Below are 23,722 nucleotides of genomic sequence, written 5' to 3' on the forward strand. Positions count from 1 at the left end.
AGGAGGGGAAGAGAATATTTCCCACGTGGCAAGCAGGCGGCACCGCTGTGGAAAACCCGTCCAACGAAACTAATCTTAAAAGGCAGTTCCATCTACTAGGTTTCCCCTCCGGAGCGGGGAGCGCATGCGCGGCTTTCGAGTCACCTCCTGTTTTCTTCAAGAGCGAAGCGGCTGCGCTGTTCCCTATTGGTTTTCCGTAGAACGGTAGGTAGCGGGGCTGTGCTGCTGGTGGCCAAAGTAGGCATGGGGGGAGGGGGGAGTGCGAGAAATACTCTCGTTAAGGCTCTGGTTGGCCGCGCTGGCCAACCTTGGGAAGCGGGAAAGCCAAGAGTACCCAGCAATTCGGAGTGCGGGAGGAAGAGCGGGAGCTGAGCGTCTTTGAAAAAAAAGAGAGAGAACGGCAGCAGCTGTTATCTTGGCTGCCGCATCTCTCCGCCGACCAGCTGCCTCGGGAGAAGGGAGCCGACGGAGGGAGCGACTGGCTTGGTCCTGGGTCTTCGAGACCTCCCCGCCTCCTTAAGCGACTCCCGTAGTCTTCCCAACCTGCCACCTGTTGTCGTTATTTTGTTCCGAGGGGATTTGTCGTGTATCACTTTGCTTCGCCCTCCTGTCTGTCATCTTGCCCTGGTCCAAGGGTTAAAAGCTTAATTTATAGTGTGCTCCCCGATCGGGGCTGCAAAATCCGGATGACCATTAGATGGCAGCAAAAAAGAAAATCCTGCCTCTTCTCTATCGCCTTAATTGTCTGCCGGATTTTTGCACCCTAGTTCTGGTAGGTCCCTGCAGCTTCTCCTGCTGCTCCCTGTTCTCTAAGTTCGGTTTTGACAGTTGCTTGAAGTTCAGAAAGGAGAATTATTGATGCAGAAGATCACATGCTTGAACTTCTGTTTAGTGAAAAATGATATTGAGGAAAGAGGAAGCAAGGTTAGGCCTCTATTACTTTTATATATAAGGGAGAATAACGTTCTATTCAATATTCAGATATTTTATGCCGTGATCTTGAGGTTTTTTTAGGCTGTCCAAATGAGCAAAGGCATTATGAAAACTTTAGTAAGTTATCTATAAATACATACATATATATTCTAAGACTGAAAATATTTCAGTCTCAATTAATGGTGGCAAGTGAAAATGACTCCATTATAGCATCTGCAGGAATTTTTGAAATTGTTTTTGAGAAACAATTTGAAAGTTCAGAAAGGAGAAGTATTAAGCTATGTTTTATCTCTTATGCAATTGTGCTAACTAAATTATTTTGCTTTATGGATTCTGCTTTCCTGATGGAGTGGTTGGAATCTTATCTTTCTATGGCAGGGAAGAAATGCATTTTCTAATCACATCACTATCCCATCACATCTATTTGCCTATAATTTATTTTGGGCAAATAGTCTTGTTCTAGCCAGATTTCTTCCACTCTTTCAGAATTCACTGCACAAATGCCTGGAAAAATAAATGACTGAATCAGAGATAAATAAATTGTAATTGCAATTGTAAAATTGAGTTAAAGGAATGATAGTTTGTACCTCTTAGAAATATTTATTAATTTATTTAACTGGGCTTATAGACTAGTCTAATTATAATGTACATCTGCAATGGTATACATCCCAGTTGGTATAAAAACAATATACACAAAGAAAATATCTGTATATTTCTATCTTCAACAGCAAACAATAAAACAAAAAAATGGGTGGGAGGACATTGACAAATCTTAAATGGATTGACAGAAGCTATTAGGAATAAATCCTCCAGATATTCTGGTCCTGAGCCATAAAGGAATTTAAATGTGACAAACAGGACCTTCCATTGTATCAAAGAGCAAATAGGAAATCAGTATAGCATTTGTAGTAGTGTATTCTATAACAAGACCAAAACATACCTTTCAGATCCCTGCATTCTGGACCAGATGTACATTCTGACTCTCTGCAAGGGTAGTTCCACATAGATTATATTGTAGTAATCCAGTCAGATGATGTCAAAGACATAAATGACTGGAAGTAAATACTTCTGTTCCAAGAGGGGTCATAACTGGCATACAAAATGGACCTGCGTAAAGGCTCCCCTGGGTACAGCTGCCCCTGCTTATCAAGCATAATTTTGAAAATTTTAAGTGAATGACTCTCTTTCTGGAAGTGGTCCTTATAGCTTTAAAGACAATTTAATACTTGTAGATGGTTGGAAATGAGCAAGTTTCTTCCATGCTTGAACAGCTATGAAAACTGACTACAAATAGACAAAAGGTATTATAAAACAAAAATAAATAATCTGTAAAAGTGTATTTTTCCTGCTATACAATTTCTTTTTCAAGTAGGACAACATGATTCCATTCCTGACTTTTGATGCTGGTCATTCACATCTGGTTCACTTGTTAAGTAGAAGAAATAATACTGAGTCTCCAAATGGGACCTACTGTTACAGTTCTGCAAAAGGAAGCACTGTACTTCAAGGAGTAACCTTTGGTGGGGTTCCTACTGTCCTGCTGCTTGATGTAATCTGCTTTTTGGTAGGCTTGATTTATTTATTTTTATAGCTAGCTGATATTTTTTCTTTCACATTGTTGGCTCATGGCAATTTGAAGAGTGAATAAATAGTTTGTTTCATTTTGCTGAAATATATATAGCTTTGAAAAGAAGAGCTTCAATATTCCCTTCTTCCTGCTCCACTAGAGAGAACTGTGCTGGAAAATAGGGCTTGTCATGCTGATAGCAATTCTACTTCATTGTCTTGAATCTGAAAAATTTTGTACTGTCTGTCAAGCTAAAGGTAGCATTTGTGTTTTCCTAATGCAATGTAATATTATTCATTATATATTTATAATACAATAATATAATCTATGCAACTATAATGTTATGTAAAAAGAGCATTATTTTAACTAATGCATCTTCATTGCCAAATATTAGATTACTTTGTGTTGGTGTTCTACTTGATTTTGAAGCTTTTATATTGTCTTATATATTATATTTTATAAGTTTATATATTATATTTTATATTGTCTAAAGTAAAAGCAAAAATAAAGTGGAAGAAGCATATAATTCAACATGAATATTGAGCCTTTAATTAATCCCCTTTTTATTTTCTAGGTGTTGCTGGGGATGTTTTCCTTTATTAGAAGAAGATTTTGGGATTATGGTCGCATTGCATTAGTATCAGAAAGGTAAATATAAGAAGTTGGTGCTCTATATCCTAGTGCCATGATGGCGAACCTTCAGGTATTATATTAGTATAAAATTCTAACACTGAAGTCTGTTATTTTGTTTTCGATTGAATCTAGGTATTATGAAGTAATTGAATCCACTTCTGTTCTTGAAGAACCTCAACCTGAAGAGGTCAGTTGTCTATTGGATTAAGCATATGACATTTTGCTATTCATAAAATATTGCCACTTAATATTTTAAGAAATACTTTAAAAGGTAATATTTTTATGGCTCCCATTTTATTCCAATACTTTACGGACTAGTTTGTGGAAATACAGAAATTTTCTTTAAACTTTAATATTTTACAGATAAAGAATCAGTGTTCTAAAGAAATGTCCCTGCGCAGTTATGTTAACACTTTTAAACTAGGTAAATGTAAAACTCATTATTTAAGGAATGGAATCCTCAGACTGTCCTGTTTGTTTTTATTATATATCTTTGAGTATTTGAGTATCTCCAAGACAACTGTATACTCATTCCCAGAGTAACCTACTACTTTTCTGGAAGCAAATATTCTAAACTGGAGGCAGTATTAAATGTTCCACAATGGTCTGTCCCCACAGTAGACTACTGTGTCTGCAATAGCACAAATTACATCCAGCCTGCAGGATTCACTTCAGAAAAATTGCCAATATTTCTCTCCTTAAAATGGTAGATCATTGGTATCGAAAGGAGATTTAATGTGATCCACAAAAGGAATTGCACGTTCTGGAAGCGGAGATATCCACTTATTTTAAATCATAAAATGGTTGAAATATTAAGTAAAATTAATACAATTTTATGATTTTCCTCTAAAATTAATATAAACATTGTAAGTATTTTTATCCATTAATACAATACAATAATACAATACAATAGTAGAGTTGGAAGGGGCCTTGGAGGTCTTCTAGTCCAACCCCCTGCCTAGGCAGGAAACCCTATACCGTTTCAGACAAATGGCTATCCAACATCTTCTTAAAGACTTCCAGTGTTGGGGCATTCACAACTTCTGGAGGCAAGCTGTTCCACTGATTAATTGTTCTCACTGTCAGGAAATTTCTCCTCAGTTCTAAGTTGCTTCTCTCCTTGATTAGTTTCCACCCATTGCTTCTTGTTCTACCCTCAGGTGCTTTGGAGAATAGTTTGACTCCCTCTTCTTTGTGGCAACCTCTGAGATATTGGAACAATGCTATCATGTCTCCCCTAGTCCTTCTTTCTCTTAAGCTAAACATACCCATAATGATTATGACTATTTCACATCATAATTGTTGCATTTGCAATTAATCTCTCCCCCAGATCCTGTTGACTCTGAGGCATATGTATTATTAAAATATGGAATAAACGGCACTCTCTTTGCAATTAGAGAAATGGGAGACACCATTATAGACTATATCAAGCCAATTATTTTATTAGATTTACGGTGTAATTACTGGGGCAATCCCATCTTTTTGGTGTTTTCCATTTCACTAAAGATTTTAAGTTCAGGAAGTGTCAAACTTCCATTTGACAACTCTTAAATATTGGACAGGTAAGAATGATCCAAGAATATCACTTTGCTTATTCCTAAATGGTTACAAAAGACAATTTACAGGGATCTTTGGTACCACCAATTCATAAAGTTTGCTTTTTTAAAATTTCCTGATGCCACTTTGGGTCACTTTAATTCCCTTGTTTGAGAAGTGCAGAATTTAAATTGCCTCGAACAGGGTTGTTAAAACCTGTTGTTGTCAAATGACGTATTGTGACTTTTTTCCCCTTCGCTAAAATGGGGGTGAGAGTGATCAGCGGGCGATGCATCTAGCCTATGGGCCATGAGTTTGACACTTCTGGCCTAGAGCATACTACAATTGTAGCTGGAAAGAGCAAGTGAGAGTCACATTTTGCAACAGGATTACTGCTAATAATAATTTTTATTTTATTTGTAAAATTTATTGGCCACCCATCTTACCATCGAGTAACTCTTGGCAACCTACAATATTAAAAAGATAAAACTGAGCCCTAACTAAAGGATGGGGAGGGAGGGAGTAGGATGAGAAGGGAGTGAAGTGGGATCTATTATTAATATATCAATCTCTCCCAATGTGAAACCCCTGCATTGGAGCCTCAAGTCAACTGGCAGAGCCAGATCTTTAAGTTTTTGTGGAAGGCCAGCAGGGTTGGAACCAACCTCACTCTGGGGGCCAAGATGTTCCAAAGTGCAGTAGCAATAGCAGAGAAGGATTTTCTGGACCCCAACAGAATACCTCGGCTGATGGAGAATGCAGCATGCCTCCTCTGCTGGCATCCAGGGGGAAGGTAGGGCAATGCCAGTGGAGTGAGGCAATCCCTCAAGTAGCCTGGACGGATGCCAGGAAGGATTTTTAAGGTGATTACCATCACCTTGAATTACATCAGAAACAAACCTGTAGCCAATGCAAGTCACACTCTGCACCAGCTGTATCTTCTGAATGCTCTTCAAGGATAGCCCCATGTAGAGCGCTTGCAATAGTCCAACTGTGAGATGACTAGGGCTTGAATGATTGAGCACAGGGACTTGGTGCAGCACAGGCTGTCCTAGCTGTGATTGCAAGTCCAGGAGAACCCACAAATTTCAAACTAGATCTATCTGGGGTAGTGCCACCCCATCCAGAACTAAAGATGACAAAGTCTCAGACCTTGAGGCTCCACATGCTCAGAGCCATTTGGTCTTACACGGGTTCGGCGGAAGCCTGTTGTTCTCCCATCCAGTCCTACACAGTCTCCAGGCACCGTGAGAGGACAGCAACAGCATATCTTGGGTCACCTGGGGTAGAAATATAGAGTTGGATATTGTCAGCATACTGCAGATACCTCAGCCCATGGTGATGGATGATCTCACCCAGAGGCTTTGTGTTGTATCTAAGACTGGTTTATTTTCAGAATAACAATTCTGTAAATATTTATTTCTAGGGAATTTGTTCTTGGATGGTTTCTGCCTTTCGCATGCAGTAAGTATGCACAAAAGTTGCGATCTGAATATTTTGTTTAATATTTTTAAGAAAATAATTTTTTTTTTCATTTTTCTCAATTTCATTCCCTGTTTGCTGACTGTTTTATGCATTAGTGTTATGCATTCAGTAAATAAGAACTGTAATTATTAAATAAACTATATTGCCCTTCATACTATTAACTCATAGTTTTGATGTTAATTTTAAATTATTGTATTTTAGACTTAGGTTTTCCCTTAAAATATGAATCTGCTATGATTCCTCTCAGGTTAAAACATTATAATAATTTTTCAAGCAATGAATAATTAAAGATCTAGTAATATACATATACTTGATTACTTGATTAGTATAAAACCTATGTGCAACTTTGGATTTTGTAACAAGAAGTGCTGTTTTATGGTTAAGTACTTTGGTTAATTTTGTTCTATAGAAATGAAATAGCTGTCCTGAATCAGCTTCAAATTACATTGAAAATTCTATGATCAGTATTGCTACATTTTTCATTAAGGAAAAACAACTATTAAAATGCTATATTCTAAAATTTGAGTGACATTTCTGTTTTATAGCATTCAATCAGTTGCAGGAGTAAGCCTAATTGTTCTATTAGGTAGTTCAGTTTTAAATTGGAATTTTATTTTACTTCTGTATGTAAGACTAACCTAGAACAGCATTTTAAGAAGGCTTTCGCTTACTATGGAACAATGGTTGACAAGTTTAATTTTTAAAAAAAGCAGGAGCAGAATGGCTCAATTTTTTTTATAAAGATGCACTTTTACTTGCATCTGAATTATTAATTTATATGTTATGTAGTAGCATCACTACTCTCTAAAATGATTTATATTTACAGTGACAACCCTGCAATTTTAAATAAGGATCACTGAGAAATAAAAACCAAAATATTTAAAACTCTTAGTACATAGGAGAAAAGTCTATTAAAATAAAATAGTATTTAGAAAATAATAAAAGGAGGCGGAATCTATTGCATTCACAGGACAAACCATTCCATAAAACGAATACAGCTGTTAAGAATACTTGTCAAACATGCTTCTAAGTAGCTGGAATACAGAAGGCATGTAAAATAGAAGATTGTTAAAGTAATGTCAGAAGCAATAATTTGAACAGTATTTAGTGATCATTTTTATTTTTCCATTATTTTTATAGTATTTTATTAGATATCACAAGCACTTTTGATTTGTTCCTATGTAGTACTTTCCTTATGGTTACACAACTTTCAAATTTGATGATTGACTTCTCTTTATTTGTGGTGCAGTGATGACGAGATTTACGATCAATGTGGGCATGATGCCATTACTTATCTCTCCTTTCAACGCCATCTCATCTGTCTCTTGATCGTGGTCAGCGTGTTGTCTTTGTGTATTATACTTCCTGCAAACCTATCAGGTGACTTGCTTGGTAAGAAACTTTTTTATGATTTGAATTGCATATGTGCAAAACAGAGCAATCTGATTTAACTGTAGCATTTGAAGGGTTCTGTATTACCTGAATTGTCTTGAAGATTAGCGCTATGATTCATATGAGACTACTGAAATAGCTAATGAAAATTACCATATTTTTCACTCCATAAGATGCACTTTCTCCCCCCCCCCCAAACGTGGGTGGAAATGTCTGTGTATCTTTGGTGAATAGCAGCTGGCCTGCCGTGGCGGGGTCCTTTTCAGTGCCTCTTCTGTCTTTGTCGTTGCCTGCCTCTTCTGTATCTTTTCTGCAGTTCAGGAATCACTAGGCAGAGATGGCACATGAGAGGAAACCTATCTATAGTCCTCTCAGGCTCCGCCTGAAAGCTTTTTGTCTTGTTTTCCCCCTCTAAACCTAGGTACGTCTTATGATCAGATGCGTCTTATGGAGCGAAAAATATGGTATATCTTTTATAATCAAAATACCCTATTCTGTAATTTAATTTGCTAGATTTTGATCTCCTGAAATAATATACAGTTATTTAAGTATAAAGCGTACTTATAGTATATTCTTTATTGAACGATACGTTTGTTTTGGTGATGACATGTTACATTTCTTTCAAGTTGTGCTTAGAGGCAAGTGGACATGTACATTGACATTCAGTAACTGGAATGTTCTCCTGTATTTCAGAAGTTAGTTGCTTGAAATGCTCAGTTCACCATCATTTGGAAGAACAAAACCTAGGCTGTAGGCTAATTATTGATAATTGAAAATAAGTGAATTCTATCAATTTGTCCATTTCAAATACAGAAACTGTAGCAGACTTTTTATTTTAGGACAATACTAAAATGGAAAAACTTTGAATTTAGAACAGCCCATCTTTAGCTTTTTTCAGTATATAGACAGGTCTGGGATTAAAGGATTATATTTTCCTGAAAAATATTATTCTTGCCTTTTTCTAATAGTTCAGGAAACTGAAACTGCCAAAGTTAAAATATATGTTTCTTTTTTTCTGCAATGCATAAGGATTGTCAAGGTTGTAACAAATCAGTAAGTATAACAAGATAGTTTGTTATTAACAATATGTTTTAGATCAGGTTTTGTGAAATTGTTTGTGAAATTGTTTGTGAAATTGTTCCGTCCCTCCACCCCCCCCAAGTATTTCCGCATAAAGTTGCTTAGATAGCATCATAGGAATTGAGATATTTGCAGAATGTTATATTGTAATATGTCTAGGTGGATTGTCGATGTAATTCTTAATGGGCAGAGACTTTATCCACAGTTTCTGCTCCTCAAAGAAAGCTATAAAACTATAGAGACCTTGTGTTCCATTTATTCCTGATCCTTTGGGAACAGAGCGGCAGAATAAAGAGAGAGAAAAACGTTTCTCTCTCACAACGTTGTTTCCAAGTTTCAAAAAGTATTATATAGTTGTTGCAAAATTATTCAGTTGCAGAATAATTTTCACAATTGTTCAATTGCCATATAATTTTGCCAAAGTAAGAAGCACAACATTAAGAAAGAGGTCCATATTTATTGCAATGATAATTAGATACCTGCTTTACAAGAAAGATAGGCCCTGAACAACGGAAAAACAAAGTTTTTAAAAAAATTGAAATTGAGGGCCACAAAACAGGGTTTCTGGCCAGTTTGGAGAATCTGGACAGGTCATTGTCTCTGTAATTGGAGTGAGTTCTCTTGGTAGGCAAAGTGGACCTTTCAGATGGACAGCAGAGATGCGGAAGTTCGTTGTAAGGAAATGGAATGCTGATAGGCAGGCTTTGACTCTTTGGTCTAGATCAGGGGTGGGGAACTGTGGCTCTTTTGCGACTTGTGGACTTCAACTCCCAGAATTCCTGAGGCAGCTATGTTGGTTCTGGAATTCTGGGAGTTGAAGTCCACAAGTCGCAAAAGAGCCACAGTTCCCCACCCCTGGTCTAGATGGAGCTGCCCGGGAGCTTTTTCTGGGACAGAGAGAGTCAATTTGAGTCTGATAGGATTAGGCAAAAAAGACATACTGGGTTTGACCTTGGTCATATCCAAAAGAAGAGGGGAGATGGGATGGGAAGGAGGATAGTCACCATTCAATGTGCTGGGTTTATCTTTTCCACTACACAGATATGATTCTTTCCAGTATAGGGAAGAGACAGCTGGTATAAATTCAGTTATTTGTTCTTTTTCCAAGGAAAGAACACAGAAATGTAGGGCTAATGACATCTATAAATCTTAAGGGGAAAAATGGGTAGCAAGAAATTCCCTTCTATTTAATTCAGTGTTCTCTTCAACATGAGATTCCATGATAGTGCTGCTGGTAGAAGAATCCTGAAACTTTAAAATGCACATATTAATTGCCAGAAGGACAATTTAGATCAGTGGTTCTCAACCTGTGGGTCGGGACCCCTTTGGGGGTCGAACGACCCTTTCACAGGGGTCGCCTAAGACCATCGGAAAACACATATTTTTTAAAAAATATGGAAAACATAAAATAATTTTATGGTTGGGTCATCATAACATGAGGAACTGTATTAAAGGGTCGCGGCATTAGGAAGGTTGAGACACACTGATTTAGATGGAGATGATCCACTGTATTATCATTTAGTTCCATTTTGTTTTCTAGATTTTTACTAATTGTAGAACATTGGCTTGGCTGCTGTATTTGTCACTAGCACTTTTCTACTGTATAATATCAATACTTAGAATTAATCAGTTTCCTTTCCCATTGGGAACCCCCTTTTCCCCCCCTTTGAGTCAGCAAAAACTATACTGGCATGATATTTCCTGTCTGCATTGTTGCCTCTATTCTGCCTAGATTGTCTCTCTCTATATAAAGTTACTAAATTCACCTCTCTACAAAATAATGGGTGTCAAAGTCTAGCATGTTTACAATAACTTATGGCTGCCCTTTCACAGGACAGAAATAAGAAGAAAATGCTATTTTAATGCTGATATTGCTAAGGATTACATGACTGGGTCTTGATCTTCAGCTGAAGATGAGATGAAAGTTAATGTAACAGTCAGGTATCAGAAAAAAGTAGGTAGAAATGGGAAACCAAAGAAAAAATAAACATGCAGAAGAACTAGTATTGCTGAAGGAAAGTCAGCATGGATTCTGCAAAGGTTATCCTGCTTTATCAATTTTCTATTTTTTTCTTTTACAATGTCAACAGGCACCTGAAGGGAGATCATCCTGCTAATGTAGTATATTGTATTTGAATTTTGTAAAGGCTGTTAACAAAATCTTGTCAGAAGGTTGACTAACCTAGTGACCGTAGGCTAATAGGGCCTGTCCTTTTATTGATTACTTACTTGTTAGGGACCAGAAAGAGAAGCATACACAGTTTTATCTCTGGAGGATAGAAACAAGTAGAGTACTTCAATTATTTGTGTAAGGACCCAGGCTTAATAATAATAATAATAAATTTGGATTTATTAGCCGCTCCCTTTCCAGGTAGGACTCGGGGCGGCGTACAATGGAGCATAAAACATAAAAAATATATAACAACACCAAACGTACATACATACGCAACATACCTACATACATACACGGAGGAGGAAACAAATTACATCAATAGACAGTTAAAAATCAACTTTAAAATACCCCAATTGTAAAAACCCAATAAAAATTAATATTTAAGAACAATTTAAAACAGTTTGGAGGAATGGGAAAATTACGATTGCGATTGAGCCAGGCCAGATAATTGAAAGAGGTGGGTCTTCAGCTGTACACGGAAGGAGCGGAGATCGGAAGTAATCCTGATGTCACGGGGGAGGTCATTCCACAGGGCTGGGCCCATCACAGAGAAGACACTGTTTGGCGGACGGCACCCGGAGAAGTCCCTCTCTGTGTGCGCGAATTGGTCGTAGGGATGTGTGGGGCAGGATGCGATCCTGCATATAACTAGGCCCTGTGCCATGGAGCGCTTTAAAGATCATAATCAAAACCTTGAAACGCACTCGGTAGACCACAGGCAGCCAGTGCAGCTCGTGCAGGAGAGGTGTTACAGGGGAGTATCTAGTCCTCCCCATAATCACCCGCGCGGCCGCGTTCTGGACCAACTGTAGTCTCCGAGTGCATCTCAAGGGAAGCCCCATGTAGAGAGCATTGCAGTAATCCAGGCGAGACGTCACTAGCGCATGGGTGACTGTGCGTAGGGCATCCCGGTCCAATAAGGGGCGCAATTGGCGCATCAGGCGAACCTGATGGAACGCCCCCCTTGCCACGGCTGTTACATGGTTGTCCATGGACAGCCGGGCATCCAGGAGGACGCCCAAATTGCGCACCTGTTCCATGGGGGCTAGTTGGACGCCCCCGATGGCCAGAGATGGAAGCACCTGGTTGAACCGGGAGGCCGGAAGCCACAGCCACTCCGTCTTGGAAGGGTTGAGTTTTAGTCGGTTGCCATCCATCCAGACCCGTACGGCCTCCAGACACCGGGACATCATTTCGACGGCCTCATTGGGGTGGTTCGGAGTGGAAATGTATAGCTGAGTATCATCAGCATACAGATGATATCCCACTCCAAAACTACGGATGATCTCGCCCAGCGGTTTCATATATGTGTTGAACAGGAGAGGCGAGAGCACCGATCCCTGTGGCACTCCACATGTGAGTGGCCTCCGGGTCGAACTCTGCTCCCCTGTCAACACACGTTGCGTCCGACCAGAGAGGTAGGAGCCAAACCACCGTAAAACGGTGCCCCTGACTCCCAGCCCCTCTAGCCGGTGCAACAGGATACCATGGTCGATGGTATCGAACGCCGCCGAGAGATCTAATAGGACCAGGATAGAGGAACAACCCCTATCTCTGGCCCTCCAGAGATCATCAACCAATGCGACCAAGGCCGTCTCCGTGCTGTGCCCGGGTCGGAAGCCGGACTGGCGCGGGTCTAGATAATCATTTTCCTCCAGGTGACGTGGGAACTGCTGTGCTACCACACTCTCTACAACCTTCGCTAAAAAAGGAAGGTTGGAGACTGGACGATAATTGACTAGGTCCGTTGGGTCCAGGGAAGGCTTCTTGAGCAGGGGCCTCACCACCGCCTCTTTCAAGGCGGCCGGTAGAGACCCCTCACCCAACGAGGCGTTCACCAGGCCCAGGAGCCAGTCGCGCGTAACCTCCCAGGATGCCAGTACAAGCCAGGAGGGACACGGGTCCAATAAATTAATTCTGATCATAAATAGACATAAACAATGAGCTATCCGAGTGAGTGAATGATACCAGGCTACTCGGAGTATTTGAAAGAAAAAATGATTGTGAAGATCTTGTGAAATATCACTTTAATTGGAGTGGATGACAGCCAAATAGCAAATTTGGCAAGTTCAGTGTCATTAAGTATAAAATTGAGGCATAATGCAACAAAAACCCCTAACATTTGTATATACACTGATGGGGCAGAGCTTCATGGAACTACGGTTAGTCCTCGATTTACAATCACAATTAAGCCCAAAATTTTTGCTGCTAAGTAAGACAGAAGTGAGTTTTGCTCTGTTTTCTGGCACCTTTCTTGCCAGAGTTGTTAAGTGAATCACTGCAGTTGTTAAATTAGTAACGGTTATTAAGTAAATCTGACCTCCCCATTGACTTTGCTTATCAGAAGGTCACAGAATGTGATCCCATGACCCTGGGACACTGCAACTGTCATAAATATGAACCAGATGTCAAGCATCCAAATTTTCATCATATGACCATTGGGATGCTGCAATGGTCATAAGTGTGAAAACTGCTCATAAGTCACTTTTCAGTGCTGTTGTAACTTTGGTCAGTAAATGAATGGTTGTAAGTCGAGGACCACCTGTAATCAGTATCTAAATCTGGTAGTCACAGTGAGTAGTTCAATGAAGATATTGACAACTGGTAGGGTTAATTATGAAAGGCAAATTCCATTGTAGGAATCATTACAAAAGAAATTGAAGATAGAACTGCTAATATTATAGTCCCATTACAGAAATGTAATTAACAATTGTGTCTGCAACATGATTATAGTTCTCAGCACTTTTTTAAAACGATGCTATTATAGAGCTGGAATAAAACATAGAAAAGGCCAACCAGTATGACTGAGAGTTTAAATAACTTATTTATAGATTGGGTAGAATGTCTGAATACACTTTGCAAAAAAGGTGACAGATGAGCATTTTGAGCTGCATAAAACCGAGATTCGTTTTTGTCTCTCTTTAAAAACACTAGGACTAGGAATCATCTGATGAAGTTAATTGGAAATAGATTTAGAACCAGCTCATAGAAGACAGGTATATCATGGAGTATTAGTCTCTGTATTGGAGCAAGGAGACAAGGGCAAAATAAGGGCCTGTATCCATTTTGTCCTTTTAGATAGATCCTTTTAACCACTGTATTAGACGAAGATGACTTGATTTGATTCAGTGAAGCTATTTTATGTTATGTTTATCTTAACAAGCAGCAGTAATAGGATAACCAAGCTGCTTTATTTGTATAACACTTACCGTAATTATTTGCAAATAAATGAATAAAACATACTTAAAATATTATTTTCTGCCTTTTAGGTAAAGATCCATATAGCTTTGGAAGAACAACTATCGCAAACTTACGAATAGGGTAAGTAATCATGAGATGTATATTCAGAATACTTTCCTTGAACATTCTTTACTTTTCAGTTTGGACAATATTTTTAATCATTTGGTAGAAGAGAATAAGATGTGCTAGATGTGCACTGAAAACAAAAATGTAATAACTACATAGTTATCAATGAATTATCTTAGAATCTTAGAATGTATTGTCATGAAATGTGAAAAATGTACCATGTTTTTCGGAGTATAAGACGCACTGGAGTAAAAGACACATCAAGGTTTTGAAGAGGCAAATTTAAAAAAAAAAAGCTTTTGCACTTTGCAAATCTCCCAAAAACGACCCGTTTTTTCCAAAAACAGGCCTGTTTTTTTTGTTTTTTTTTTAAAGGCATGAATAGCCTTTGGGAGGCTTGTAGAGTGCTCCTGGGGGCTGTGGGGTGCAAAATTGAGCAAAAAAAAAAGTCTTTTTTTTCTCTCATTTTTGCCCTCCCCAGCCCCCAGGAGCTCTCTGAAAGCCTCCTAAAAGCTATGCGCGGCCATTTTGGTGAAGGGGGCAGTGTTTTGGCTGGCAAAAAATGCTGTATTCAGTGTATAAGATGCACCCAGATTTTCAGCCTCTTTTTTGAGGGAAAAAGGTGCGTCTTATACTCCGAAAAATATGGTAATTCCCAATGCCTAAGAGTAAAATGGAGACATATTTTCATTCCCTCCCAATAGCTGTTTCTATATGCTATCTGTATATGAAGAGTTTAACTAAGTGGGCTACCAGTGGAAGAATAAATACTATTTGAATCTGAGCTGTACACTTTTTGAGTAAACTAAGGAATCACACATATACAAGTAGTCCTTGACTTATGATCATTCATTTGATTACTGTTCAAAATTAAAAACATGCTGGAAAAAAATGGACTTATAACTCATGCCTAAAAATTACTGTCGTTAAAGCACCTACACAATCACATGATCAAAATTTGGGTGCTTGGCAGCCTGCCCACACTTAGGACCATTGGGGCACTGCAAATCAGCCCCCCTCTGGCCCACCAACCAGACCCACCAGCTTGGCATAAAGCTGTCTTCTCCAAAGGCCTTGACTTCAGCCATAGTTCTTCCATCAAAAGTGCAGTTGTGCAGGGCAGAAAAATGAGCATAAAGGGGGGGGGCATAGATGGGTCAGAGGAGTTGCAGTGCTCTTGCACTGGTAAACTGAATGGGCAGCTGAGGATTCCCAAGTTGTAACAACTTTGCACTATACTGCCATGTGTCTGAATTTTGATTGTAAAGACGGTACAACAGCCATAACTTAGGCCAGGTAGTGAGTTTATTTTTTTCAACAGTGACATAATTTCAGTCAAGGACTACTTGTAGGGGCACTTGCTGAATGTGTCTCAGAGGTGAACAAGCAACTCTCAAAAAGTCAGGCAGAGGCATCCTATAAGTAGAAAGCCAGGCAAATAAGTGAGGCCATGATAAATGTAATCAATGCAAATATTTTGCTCCAATTATTTCATTTATAATTTTCTGAAATTCTACTTCACAGGAATAATCTTCTCTGGCTACATACAATTTTTGCTGTGGTTTACTTGATTTTGACAGCTGTCTTTATGAAACATCATGTGGGTTCCATTAGATACAAAAAAGAAAGCATAGTAAGTTTCTATGAATTAAAAAAAATATTTTGTGAAATATTTGTGAAGATTGTGAAAATTGCTTCTTGGCAGATTGTATTTACATACCTGTTTCTTCACTGAGGGTGTGATGGGAGGAGGGGGTCTTCAACATGGGACAAACCTAATTGCCTATTCCACGATTCAGCTTTGTAGAGTCTCAGTGGTGTTAATAGGTCTATTCAAATTGTGAATAATGTTTCTTGCTCTCGCTTTGATTTTTTCCCCATTAACAAGTCACCTAGAGTTTCTCTGAGACAACAAGTGTTTCATTAAAATGTTGCTTTTAAAACAAAATGTAATTGAAAGTTTGCAAAACTGTATGTGTGGAGGACAAAGAGATCACAATTCCCATCACCATCCCCTTTTTTATTTAATCTGTGCTTTTGATGGGGGATTTTAAAGTTATGACATAAATTGTTACCAATTAAAAAACATAAGCATGACCATAATAAAAGTGAGTTTAGAATGAGAACAGTTTGTTGGATTTTATTTGCATATATGTTAGTATGGGATTTTAGAGTATTTATGTTTTTGTATTGAATTATGTAAAGAAAAGTGAAAACAAGGTTCAAGCTGATTACAAAATCTGAATTTTTAAATTTTTCATATTCCAAATTATTTGCTGTGATTGCATACTTATACACAACAGATAGATAGATAAAATTACACTTTAAATAATAGTAACCTTAGGATGAATTTACCTGAATTTGAGATATTAGATGTATGTATTATGTTTTAAATGTTTTATTTCTTATCAAAAGGTAATGAAATTTTCATCCCAAATTGACACTTCCAAGGGAATGAAGCATGCTGATCCTAATATGAATGAGTTTAGAGGGTTTTTTTAATGCAAAACCATCCTTTCTCATTTGGGTGTTGCCAAAAGTGCATACCTCCCTATGTTTTTAATGTGCAATTACTACAAGAATAGTGCATAAATAACTTATTTCTCAGAGAGGATACTGACCTAGAAGTGTACAAAAAATTGTAAGAACAGAGGCAGAGATAAGGATATGAAATAAAAAAACATCATTTTCAGTTTATCTCAGTTGGCACTAACTTGTTTTTGTTTTGTTTGTTTTATTGGATTTATATGCCTCCCTTCTCCCAAAGGACTCAGGGCGGCGTACAGCATTAAAAAACACATATTACAAAAGCTAAAAGGAAATTAGAAACAATCCAAAAAACAAACCCAATTAATATAACACTAACATTTTAAAAATTAGATAAAATTAACAGCTAGCCCGGCTTGCTGGAAAAGCCAACTTTTTAGGGCGCGTCGGAAGGAAGTCAATAAGCAGTATGCAGGAGTAGGGGGTTGCATTATGGAGCTAACAGTAATGGGAAATGAAAATTCAGCACATTATCAACAAAAAACATATTTTTAGTATAATCTAGTAATGGGGTTTGTAGCCACCTGTAGTTTGGTTAGTTGCAGTCAAATTTGTGGATATCTGGATTCTACCAAAATATTTGAGCTGCTTTTTCTGGAGGGAGAACTAACAAAAGTGCCCTCATCATCAGTGGTGGGATTCAAATAATTTAACAACCGGTTGTCTGCCCTAATGATTTCTTCCAACAACCAGTTCACCAAACTGCTCAGAAAGTTAACAACCGGTTCTTCTGAATTGGTGCGAATTGGCTGAATGCCACCACTGATCATCATTATCTAGCTTCTGGGCATCATATGGGATATATTAGATATATTCGATAATAGGATTACAAGATAACATCATTATGCATGAAGGAAAATATTTGTAATTTTTTTGTTTAACCTGAAATTTAAAGGACAGAAATAATTATATAAAGGCTTAATCACTTGCTTCCAACCTTTAAATTGTCAAAAAGAAAGTGAAATAAATTGAGTTTTTGTTTTTGCTACTGAATATCAGTAATTATCTGTAATGTTATTTCTATGGGTTCTCCAGGAACTGTAAAAGCTGGTTCAGAGCTGTGGGGGGCTGAAGTACTTCTGGAAATTTTTTTTTTTTTTGCATTCATAGTAGCTTATTATCTATGTCCCTCCAAAGAACTTAGGGTAGGGTCAGATTCAAATCTGGTCTGCTTAGAAGAAATACTACTTTGACCTACTTACCTCTTGGCTCCACATTAGCCTACATCAGTGGTTCTCAAATAGTGGGGCGCGCCCCCCAGGGGGGGCACGAGGCTCCGTAAAGGGGGGCGCGAGGGCTCCCTTTCCATCTGGGTGCAACGGCGGCGGCAACAGCGCAGCGGCGGCGGCGGACTGGAGTTTCCCGCCAAGGTTGCCTGTCCGACCAGCCCCCGCTGGCTCCTGGCTGAGGGAGGAGCTGCCGCTCCGCCTTCTCCGAGCGGGATCCACGCCCTGCAACTGGCCGTGAGGGGAAGGTTTTGGCCAAAAAACGGGCCATTTTTGCCCATTTGTTGCCAGTAGAATGCTTCTGGGGGTGGGGGAGGTGAAAAAATGGGGTGCACAGATGCCCCAGGAGGCACAAAAAATGGGCCCCTTTTCAACCCCCCCCACCTTCAGAAGATGATAGAGAAAGAGAGAGCTAGTGAGAGGGAGGGAGGGAGAAGTGAGACAGAAAGAGATAGACAGAGAGAGAGACACACACACACAGAGAGAGACAGAGAGAGACAGAAGGAGAAAGAGGGACAGAAAGAGAGAGAGAGGAGAGAGAGACCGAGAAAGACAGAGAGAGACAGAGAAAGACAGAGAGAGAGAAGAGAGAGACAGAAAGAGAGAGTGAGACACAGAGAGACAGAAAGAGACAGAGAGAGAGGAGACAGAGAGAGAGACAGAAAGAGACAGAGAGAGTGAGAGAGAGACAGAGAAAGACAGAGAGAGAGAAAGAGAGAGGGAGACAGAAAGACAGACAGAAATAGAAGGAGAGACAGAAAGAGAAAGGCAGAGAGAGAGAGAGAGGGAGAGAGACGAGGGAGAGAGAGAGACAGAGGGAGAGACCACTTGGACTGTCTTCGCATCTGGGATGCATGGGTCTTTCCCATTGAGACGAGCAGGTGTTGTTTCTAGAAATCACTGCATGCAGGAAATATATGTGTGTGTTTGTGTGTGTATGTTACGGTGAAAGACCGAAATTGGTGAATGTCGACATTCACCGGTGAATGTCGACATTCACCAATCTCACTTGGTGAATGTCCGAAATATTTGCTAAATGCCCTTATTTCTGACTTACACCGGTGAATGTCGACATTCACCAAGTACGTTTCCCCCTCTCTTTGGGGAGGAGGAGAGCCAGAGGGTCGCCTCTCTTTGGGGAGGAAAGTACGTTTCCCCCTCTCTTTGGGGAGGAGGAGAGCCAGAGGATCGCCTCAAAGGATGCCCCAAAGAGAGGCAAAACGTACTTTCCTTCCCAAAGAGAGGCGATCCTCTGGCTCTCCTCCTCCCCAAAGAGAGGCGATCCTCTGGCTCTCCTCCTCCCCAAAGAGAGGGGGAAACGTACTTTCCTCCCCAAAGAGAGGCGATCCTCTGGCTCTCCTCCTCCCCAAAGAGAGGGGGAAACGTACTTTCCTCCCCAAAGAGAGGCGATCCTCTGGCTCTCCTCCTCCCCAAAGAGAGGGGAAAACGTACTTTCCTCCCCAAAGAGAGGCGATCCTCTGGCTCTCCTCCTCCCCAAAGAGAGGCGATCCTCTGGCTCTCCTCCTCCCCAAAGAGAGGCGATCCTCTGGCTCTCCTCCTCCCCAAAGAGAGGGGAAAACGTACTTGGTGAATGTCGACATTCACCGGTGTAAGTCAGAAATAAGGGCATTTAGCAAATATTTCGGACATTCACCAAGCGAGATTGGTGAATGTCGACATTCACCGGTGAATGTCGACATTCACCAGATTTCGGACTTTCACCGTAACATGTATACATGCACATACAAGTGTCATTTCTTCAGTGTTATCACAGAAGTGAGTACACCCCTTAACATTTTGTAAATATTTAAGTATACTTAAATATTTACAAAATGTTAAGGGGTGTACTCACTTCTGTGATACTCTATATATAAATATATGTATATATATGTTCTAGCTGTGCTCCTTTAAATCTTTTCTGCTACAGTTAATAAAGCTATTCTTTGTTGTAAATTGATCCACATTTTTCTTTTTTTATTCTCTTATACGTTAATAAGGATACAGTGTTATGCAGAGGTGTACTTATAACAATTTTATAGACAAATGATACTATTTACAGTCACGCGGGGGGGGGGGGCGAAATGTTTTCTTCTTCCTAGGGGGGGCATGACAGAAAATAATTGAGAAGCACTGGCCTACATAGATATAACATGCATAAAATATGATAAATATCCCTGGTAACAATTTAAAAACTGAAGCTAAATTTAATGTAATTTATAAATGTGTATAGGTTAAAGAGAGACCTGAATTGAAGTCAGTCGTAGAATCATACAAAGAAAGTGTTAGGAGGGACTTTGGAGATGGTCTGGCACTTTAGTTTTCCTTTCAATCTTTCTCTATGATCAGTTCACTGAGAATGTTATTTTTTATATGTAGGTAAAGCGCACATTGTTCATAACCGGCCTTCCCCAAAATGCCAGTGAAACAGCCATTGAAAATCATTTCAAGTAAGTTTTTTTATAAAAAGATTTTCAAATGTACATTTTCTTAGTTGCAATAGTTCAGTCATGTATATTGAGAAATGACTATTGTAATTCCTTCCTATTTTTTTCTATTTTCCTTTCTTTTGAAATTTTACTTATCCTCCTGTAATTAATCTGTAGTAACTGAGCTTTTTTTCCCCCTTTTGCAGAGAGGCTTATCCAACTTGCATTGTGCAGGAGGTACAGTTGTGTTACGATGTAGCCAAACTCACATACCTATCCGATGAAAGGTATCTGTATTATGGAGAAAGCATCTTATTTTAAGTAGAAAATATGCTAAGTGCAATAGGCTTTCTGTGCCATTGTCATAAATATTGGTTGTCTGTCACCAGACAACCCACAAGACCCGTACTGTAAAACGTATTAAATATGTGCAAATACTCAATAGAGAACACATTGGAAGGATGTCATAGTAATGCTCACAGTAGAGTGATTTCATTTGTTAAATGTCTGATTCTCTCAGTGAAATAATTCATGCATTTTCTGTTGAGTCAATTTGACTCTTGTTCTGAGAAGTTCCAAGGAAGTGCATTTATTGGGGAAGCTGCAGTGTGTGTACTGAATTTAGTCTCCGAAGTGAGGCGTGGGAGGAGTCACATATGGGTATTATCACAGCCCTTTTGCCCTGGAGGCTGAGGTAAATCTTGAGGCCACACCTCCGTACCTCCTCTGACCTCCCAGATTAACCTCAGCCTTCGGCCCAGAAGGAGTGTTTTTCCTGACTCTCCCTCACTTCGAAGACTTAGGAATTTTGTTTGGAGAATTTTGTTTTTTCTTCCCTTTACCTTTTTTCCTTTGCTGCTGGATTGCTGCACGGCTAGCGCAGAGCCTTGCCGCTGGCTAGCGCGTGCTCCCCAAGCGGCTGGGCGGTCATGAAAAAGGGGGAAGAAACCTCTGCGCCGCATGGAGCGCGTGGAACGACTGCCCGGCTTCCAGGAGATGGGCGAAGACCTTCGAAGGATCGGGGATCCGGCAGGGATCGCCCCAACGCTCCCCAGCTACAAGAGATCGGGCCGCAGATCGGCGGCCGCCATCTTGCCCTGCCATCTTGAGCACATGGGTGAGCGCGTGACCGGCGTTTCTCCTACGGACGCCGAGAGCATTCAGAAAGCACCGCCGAAGCCGGAAGAGGCTTCGAAGGGCCTAAACTCTGCCGGTAATCCGGGGAGGGCCGTGGATCGGTGCCTGCCGGCAATTCGGGCCGCAGATCCGTGGCAGAGAAGAGGACTGTAGGGGGATTCGGAGCCCACAGTCGAGGCCGGCAAACAGGGAGGAGGTTGGTGATCAGCAGAACCGTGAGTACGATGGAGGAGGCGGCGAGGAGTGGGGGTTCGAGGACCAGATCCACAGGGGGTGCGGATCCCGGCGAGAGGACCTCCAGCGGGGTTCCCCCAGTCACCAGAGGGAGGTCCCCCGCCAAGAAAGGCCACCCCAGGGCCCATAAGAACGGAACCTCTAGGAAGGAGGTTCGGGCAACCAGGGCTTCTTCCAGAAGATTCAGGGCCACCATCAGCCCCTCCTCTTCCAGATCTCGCTCACCCCACAGCTCCCGGCCTTGGAGGAGGCCCAGGTGGCACCCCCTGGCTCTCCAGAGGGTTCAGGAAGAGGGCGTAGCTCCATATCGCCCCCCCCTATCGCCTGGCCATCCATCCGAGACTAGACCTGACCCCTTTGGGGGCAGGGTCTCTAGCCAGCCTAGCTACCAACTGGCACCGCAGGCCCCTGATTCAGGGGAGCCGCTGCAACCCCCAGAGTTGCACCCCTCCCTCCCAGAGCTTCCTGAGACCTTCCAGGAGGTGCTAGCCGGGGCCATAGCCCAGGGAATTGCTTCTGGGATGAAACACCAGTCACAGGGTGCCAGGAGTAGGTCTTCCCGGGACCAGTCCAGGGGACATCAGGATCACCCCAGGTACACCTCCACCAGAGAGCCCAGGTCACCCTTCCCCTCCACTGCCAGTGAGGCTTTGGATTTGGAGGAAGGGGAGTTGAAGGAGGTGGGGTTCTCTGAGGATGAAGATGCCCAGACCCCTGATGCGCCCAAGATTACCGGGCTCTTTCCCCCCTCCCTTTTTAGTTCCTTACTTGGTAAGGCCAGGGCTACAGTGGACCTGGACTCCCCTCCAGGGAGTCAGTGGCAGTTGTAGTCAACTCCTACAACTGCCACCCCCAGCACCAGCGGGGGGAATAAGAAGGGGCCCTTCCACAGGCCCCAGGTGGAAAAGGAGGAGATCCCTACTCCAGAGATGTTCCTAGAGGTGCTTAAATCCCAGTGGGTTAAGCCAGGATCTTTTCCCAACCCGGGGGGCAATGAGTGTAGATTCTATAATCTCAATTCTACCTTCGCCCAAGCTCTGCAGGTACCTTCGGTGGACACGCCGGTCGCCAGCCTGGCTTCTGCCTCTGCGGTGGTGACTGGAGACATTGCCAACTGCCTCAAGGCAGGGGACAAAAAGGCGGAGATGATCTTGCGTAAGTCCTTCCAGGCTATAACCTGGGCTATTAGGGCAGCTGCAACCGCCTCCTTTTTTTAACAGGTCAACAGTGCTGTGGCTGGAACAGCTGAGAGATAGGATCCCGTCCACAGAGGTGCGTTTACTGCAAGACATTTCCAAGGTGCTGGCAGTCACCCAGTTCTCGCTGGACACCACGCTGGATGCAGTTAAATATGCCTCTCGAGCTTTGCCGTACTCTGTAGCGTCCAGGCGCCTGTTGTGGCTACGTCACTGGCAGGTGGAATCTTGAGCTAAGTGGCACCTGGCAGGAGCTGACTACACCGGGGACAAACTGTTCGGCTCCTCACTGGATCCAATCCTGGTGGAAGACAAGAATAAGCGGAAGGTCTTCCCGGCCACGACCAGAAGGTCAGAACACCGACCGGCCCCATATCCCAGGAGAGCATCTTACCGCCTGCCTGACACGGACCCCCAGAATCAGAGGTACCTGGTTCCCAGGTTCCACAGGTAGGGGGACAGGCAGTCTCTAGGGACAGATTCAGAGGCCAGCAACAGAGAAAACGGCCCTTTCAAGGAGGGGGCAGCCGTCCCTTTCGCAGGTTCAAGTGATCCGAGCGGGGATCACCCCATTGGCGGTCGCCTCTCCTTATTTGCGGATGCCTGGGATCGCGTCACATCGGACGAGTGGGTCCTCCAGACGGTTAAGCTCAGGCTCCAGCTGGAGTTCCACTCGCAGCCCCCGAATAGATTCTGCACCTTCGCCTCCTCCAGAGAAACACCTGTTAGACATCAGGGCTATAGAGAGAGTACCAGAGGGGGAGAAGGGTTCTGGATTCTATTCGAACCTGTTCCTGGTTCCCAAGAGTTCAGGGGGGGTGAAGGGCCATCTTGGACCTTAAACTGCTCAA

General features: G+C 41.5%; 2 protein-coding genes across 7 annotated transcripts in view; one reads left to right on the top strand and one right to left on the bottom strand.

The window, feature by feature from the left end:
* Nucleotides 1-64: 64 nt before the first annotated feature.
* The window catches only part of TMEM63A (transmembrane protein 63A), a 58,934-nt gene continuing 35,276 nt past the window's right edge, over nt 65-23,722 (top strand). Inside the window, exons 1-10 of one of the 5 annotated variants that reach the window (XM_081944124.1) lie at nt 65-204; nt 2,306-2,497; nt 3,075-3,148; nt 3,266-3,320; nt 6,096-6,133; nt 7,404-7,546; nt 14,069-14,120; nt 15,630-15,738; nt 20,255-20,325; nt 20,511-20,591. In XM_081944124.1, the coding sequence (XP_081800250.1) occupies nt 2,312-2,497; nt 3,075-3,148; nt 3,266-3,320; nt 6,096-6,133; nt 7,404-7,546; nt 14,069-14,120; nt 15,630-15,738; nt 20,255-20,325; nt 20,511-20,591 (809 nt within the window). In that variant the 5' untranslated portion in view covers nt 65-204; nt 2,306-2,311. Of the gene's footprint in view, nt 205-240; nt 773-2,302; nt 2,498-3,074; nt 3,149-3,265; nt 3,321-6,095; nt 6,134-7,403; nt 7,547-14,068; nt 14,121-15,629; nt 15,739-20,254; nt 20,326-20,510; nt 20,592-23,722 lie in introns of those variants that run through there. The other 4 variants (XM_081944125.1, XM_081944123.1, XM_081944122.1 and 1 more) reach the window with 4 other exon arrangements.
* EPHX1 (epoxide hydrolase 1) overlaps nt 5,816-23,722 on the bottom strand; it is a gene marked incomplete at its 5' end in the record, with an annotated part of 82,357 nt that continues 64,450 nt past the window's right edge. The window contains one exon of one of the 2 annotated variants that reach the window (XR_014174628.1): nt 5,816-5,949. Of the gene's footprint in view, nt 5,950-15,761; nt 16,009-23,722 lie in introns of those variants that run through there. The other variant, XR_014174629.1, reaches the window with a different exon arrangement.

The sequence above is a fragment of the Natrix helvetica genome (assembly GCF_964273705.1).
Source record: "Natrix helvetica genome assembly, chromosome: 2".
Classification (NCBI taxonomy): Eukaryota; Metazoa; Chordata; class Lepidosauria; order Squamata; family Natricidae; genus Natrix; species Natrix helvetica.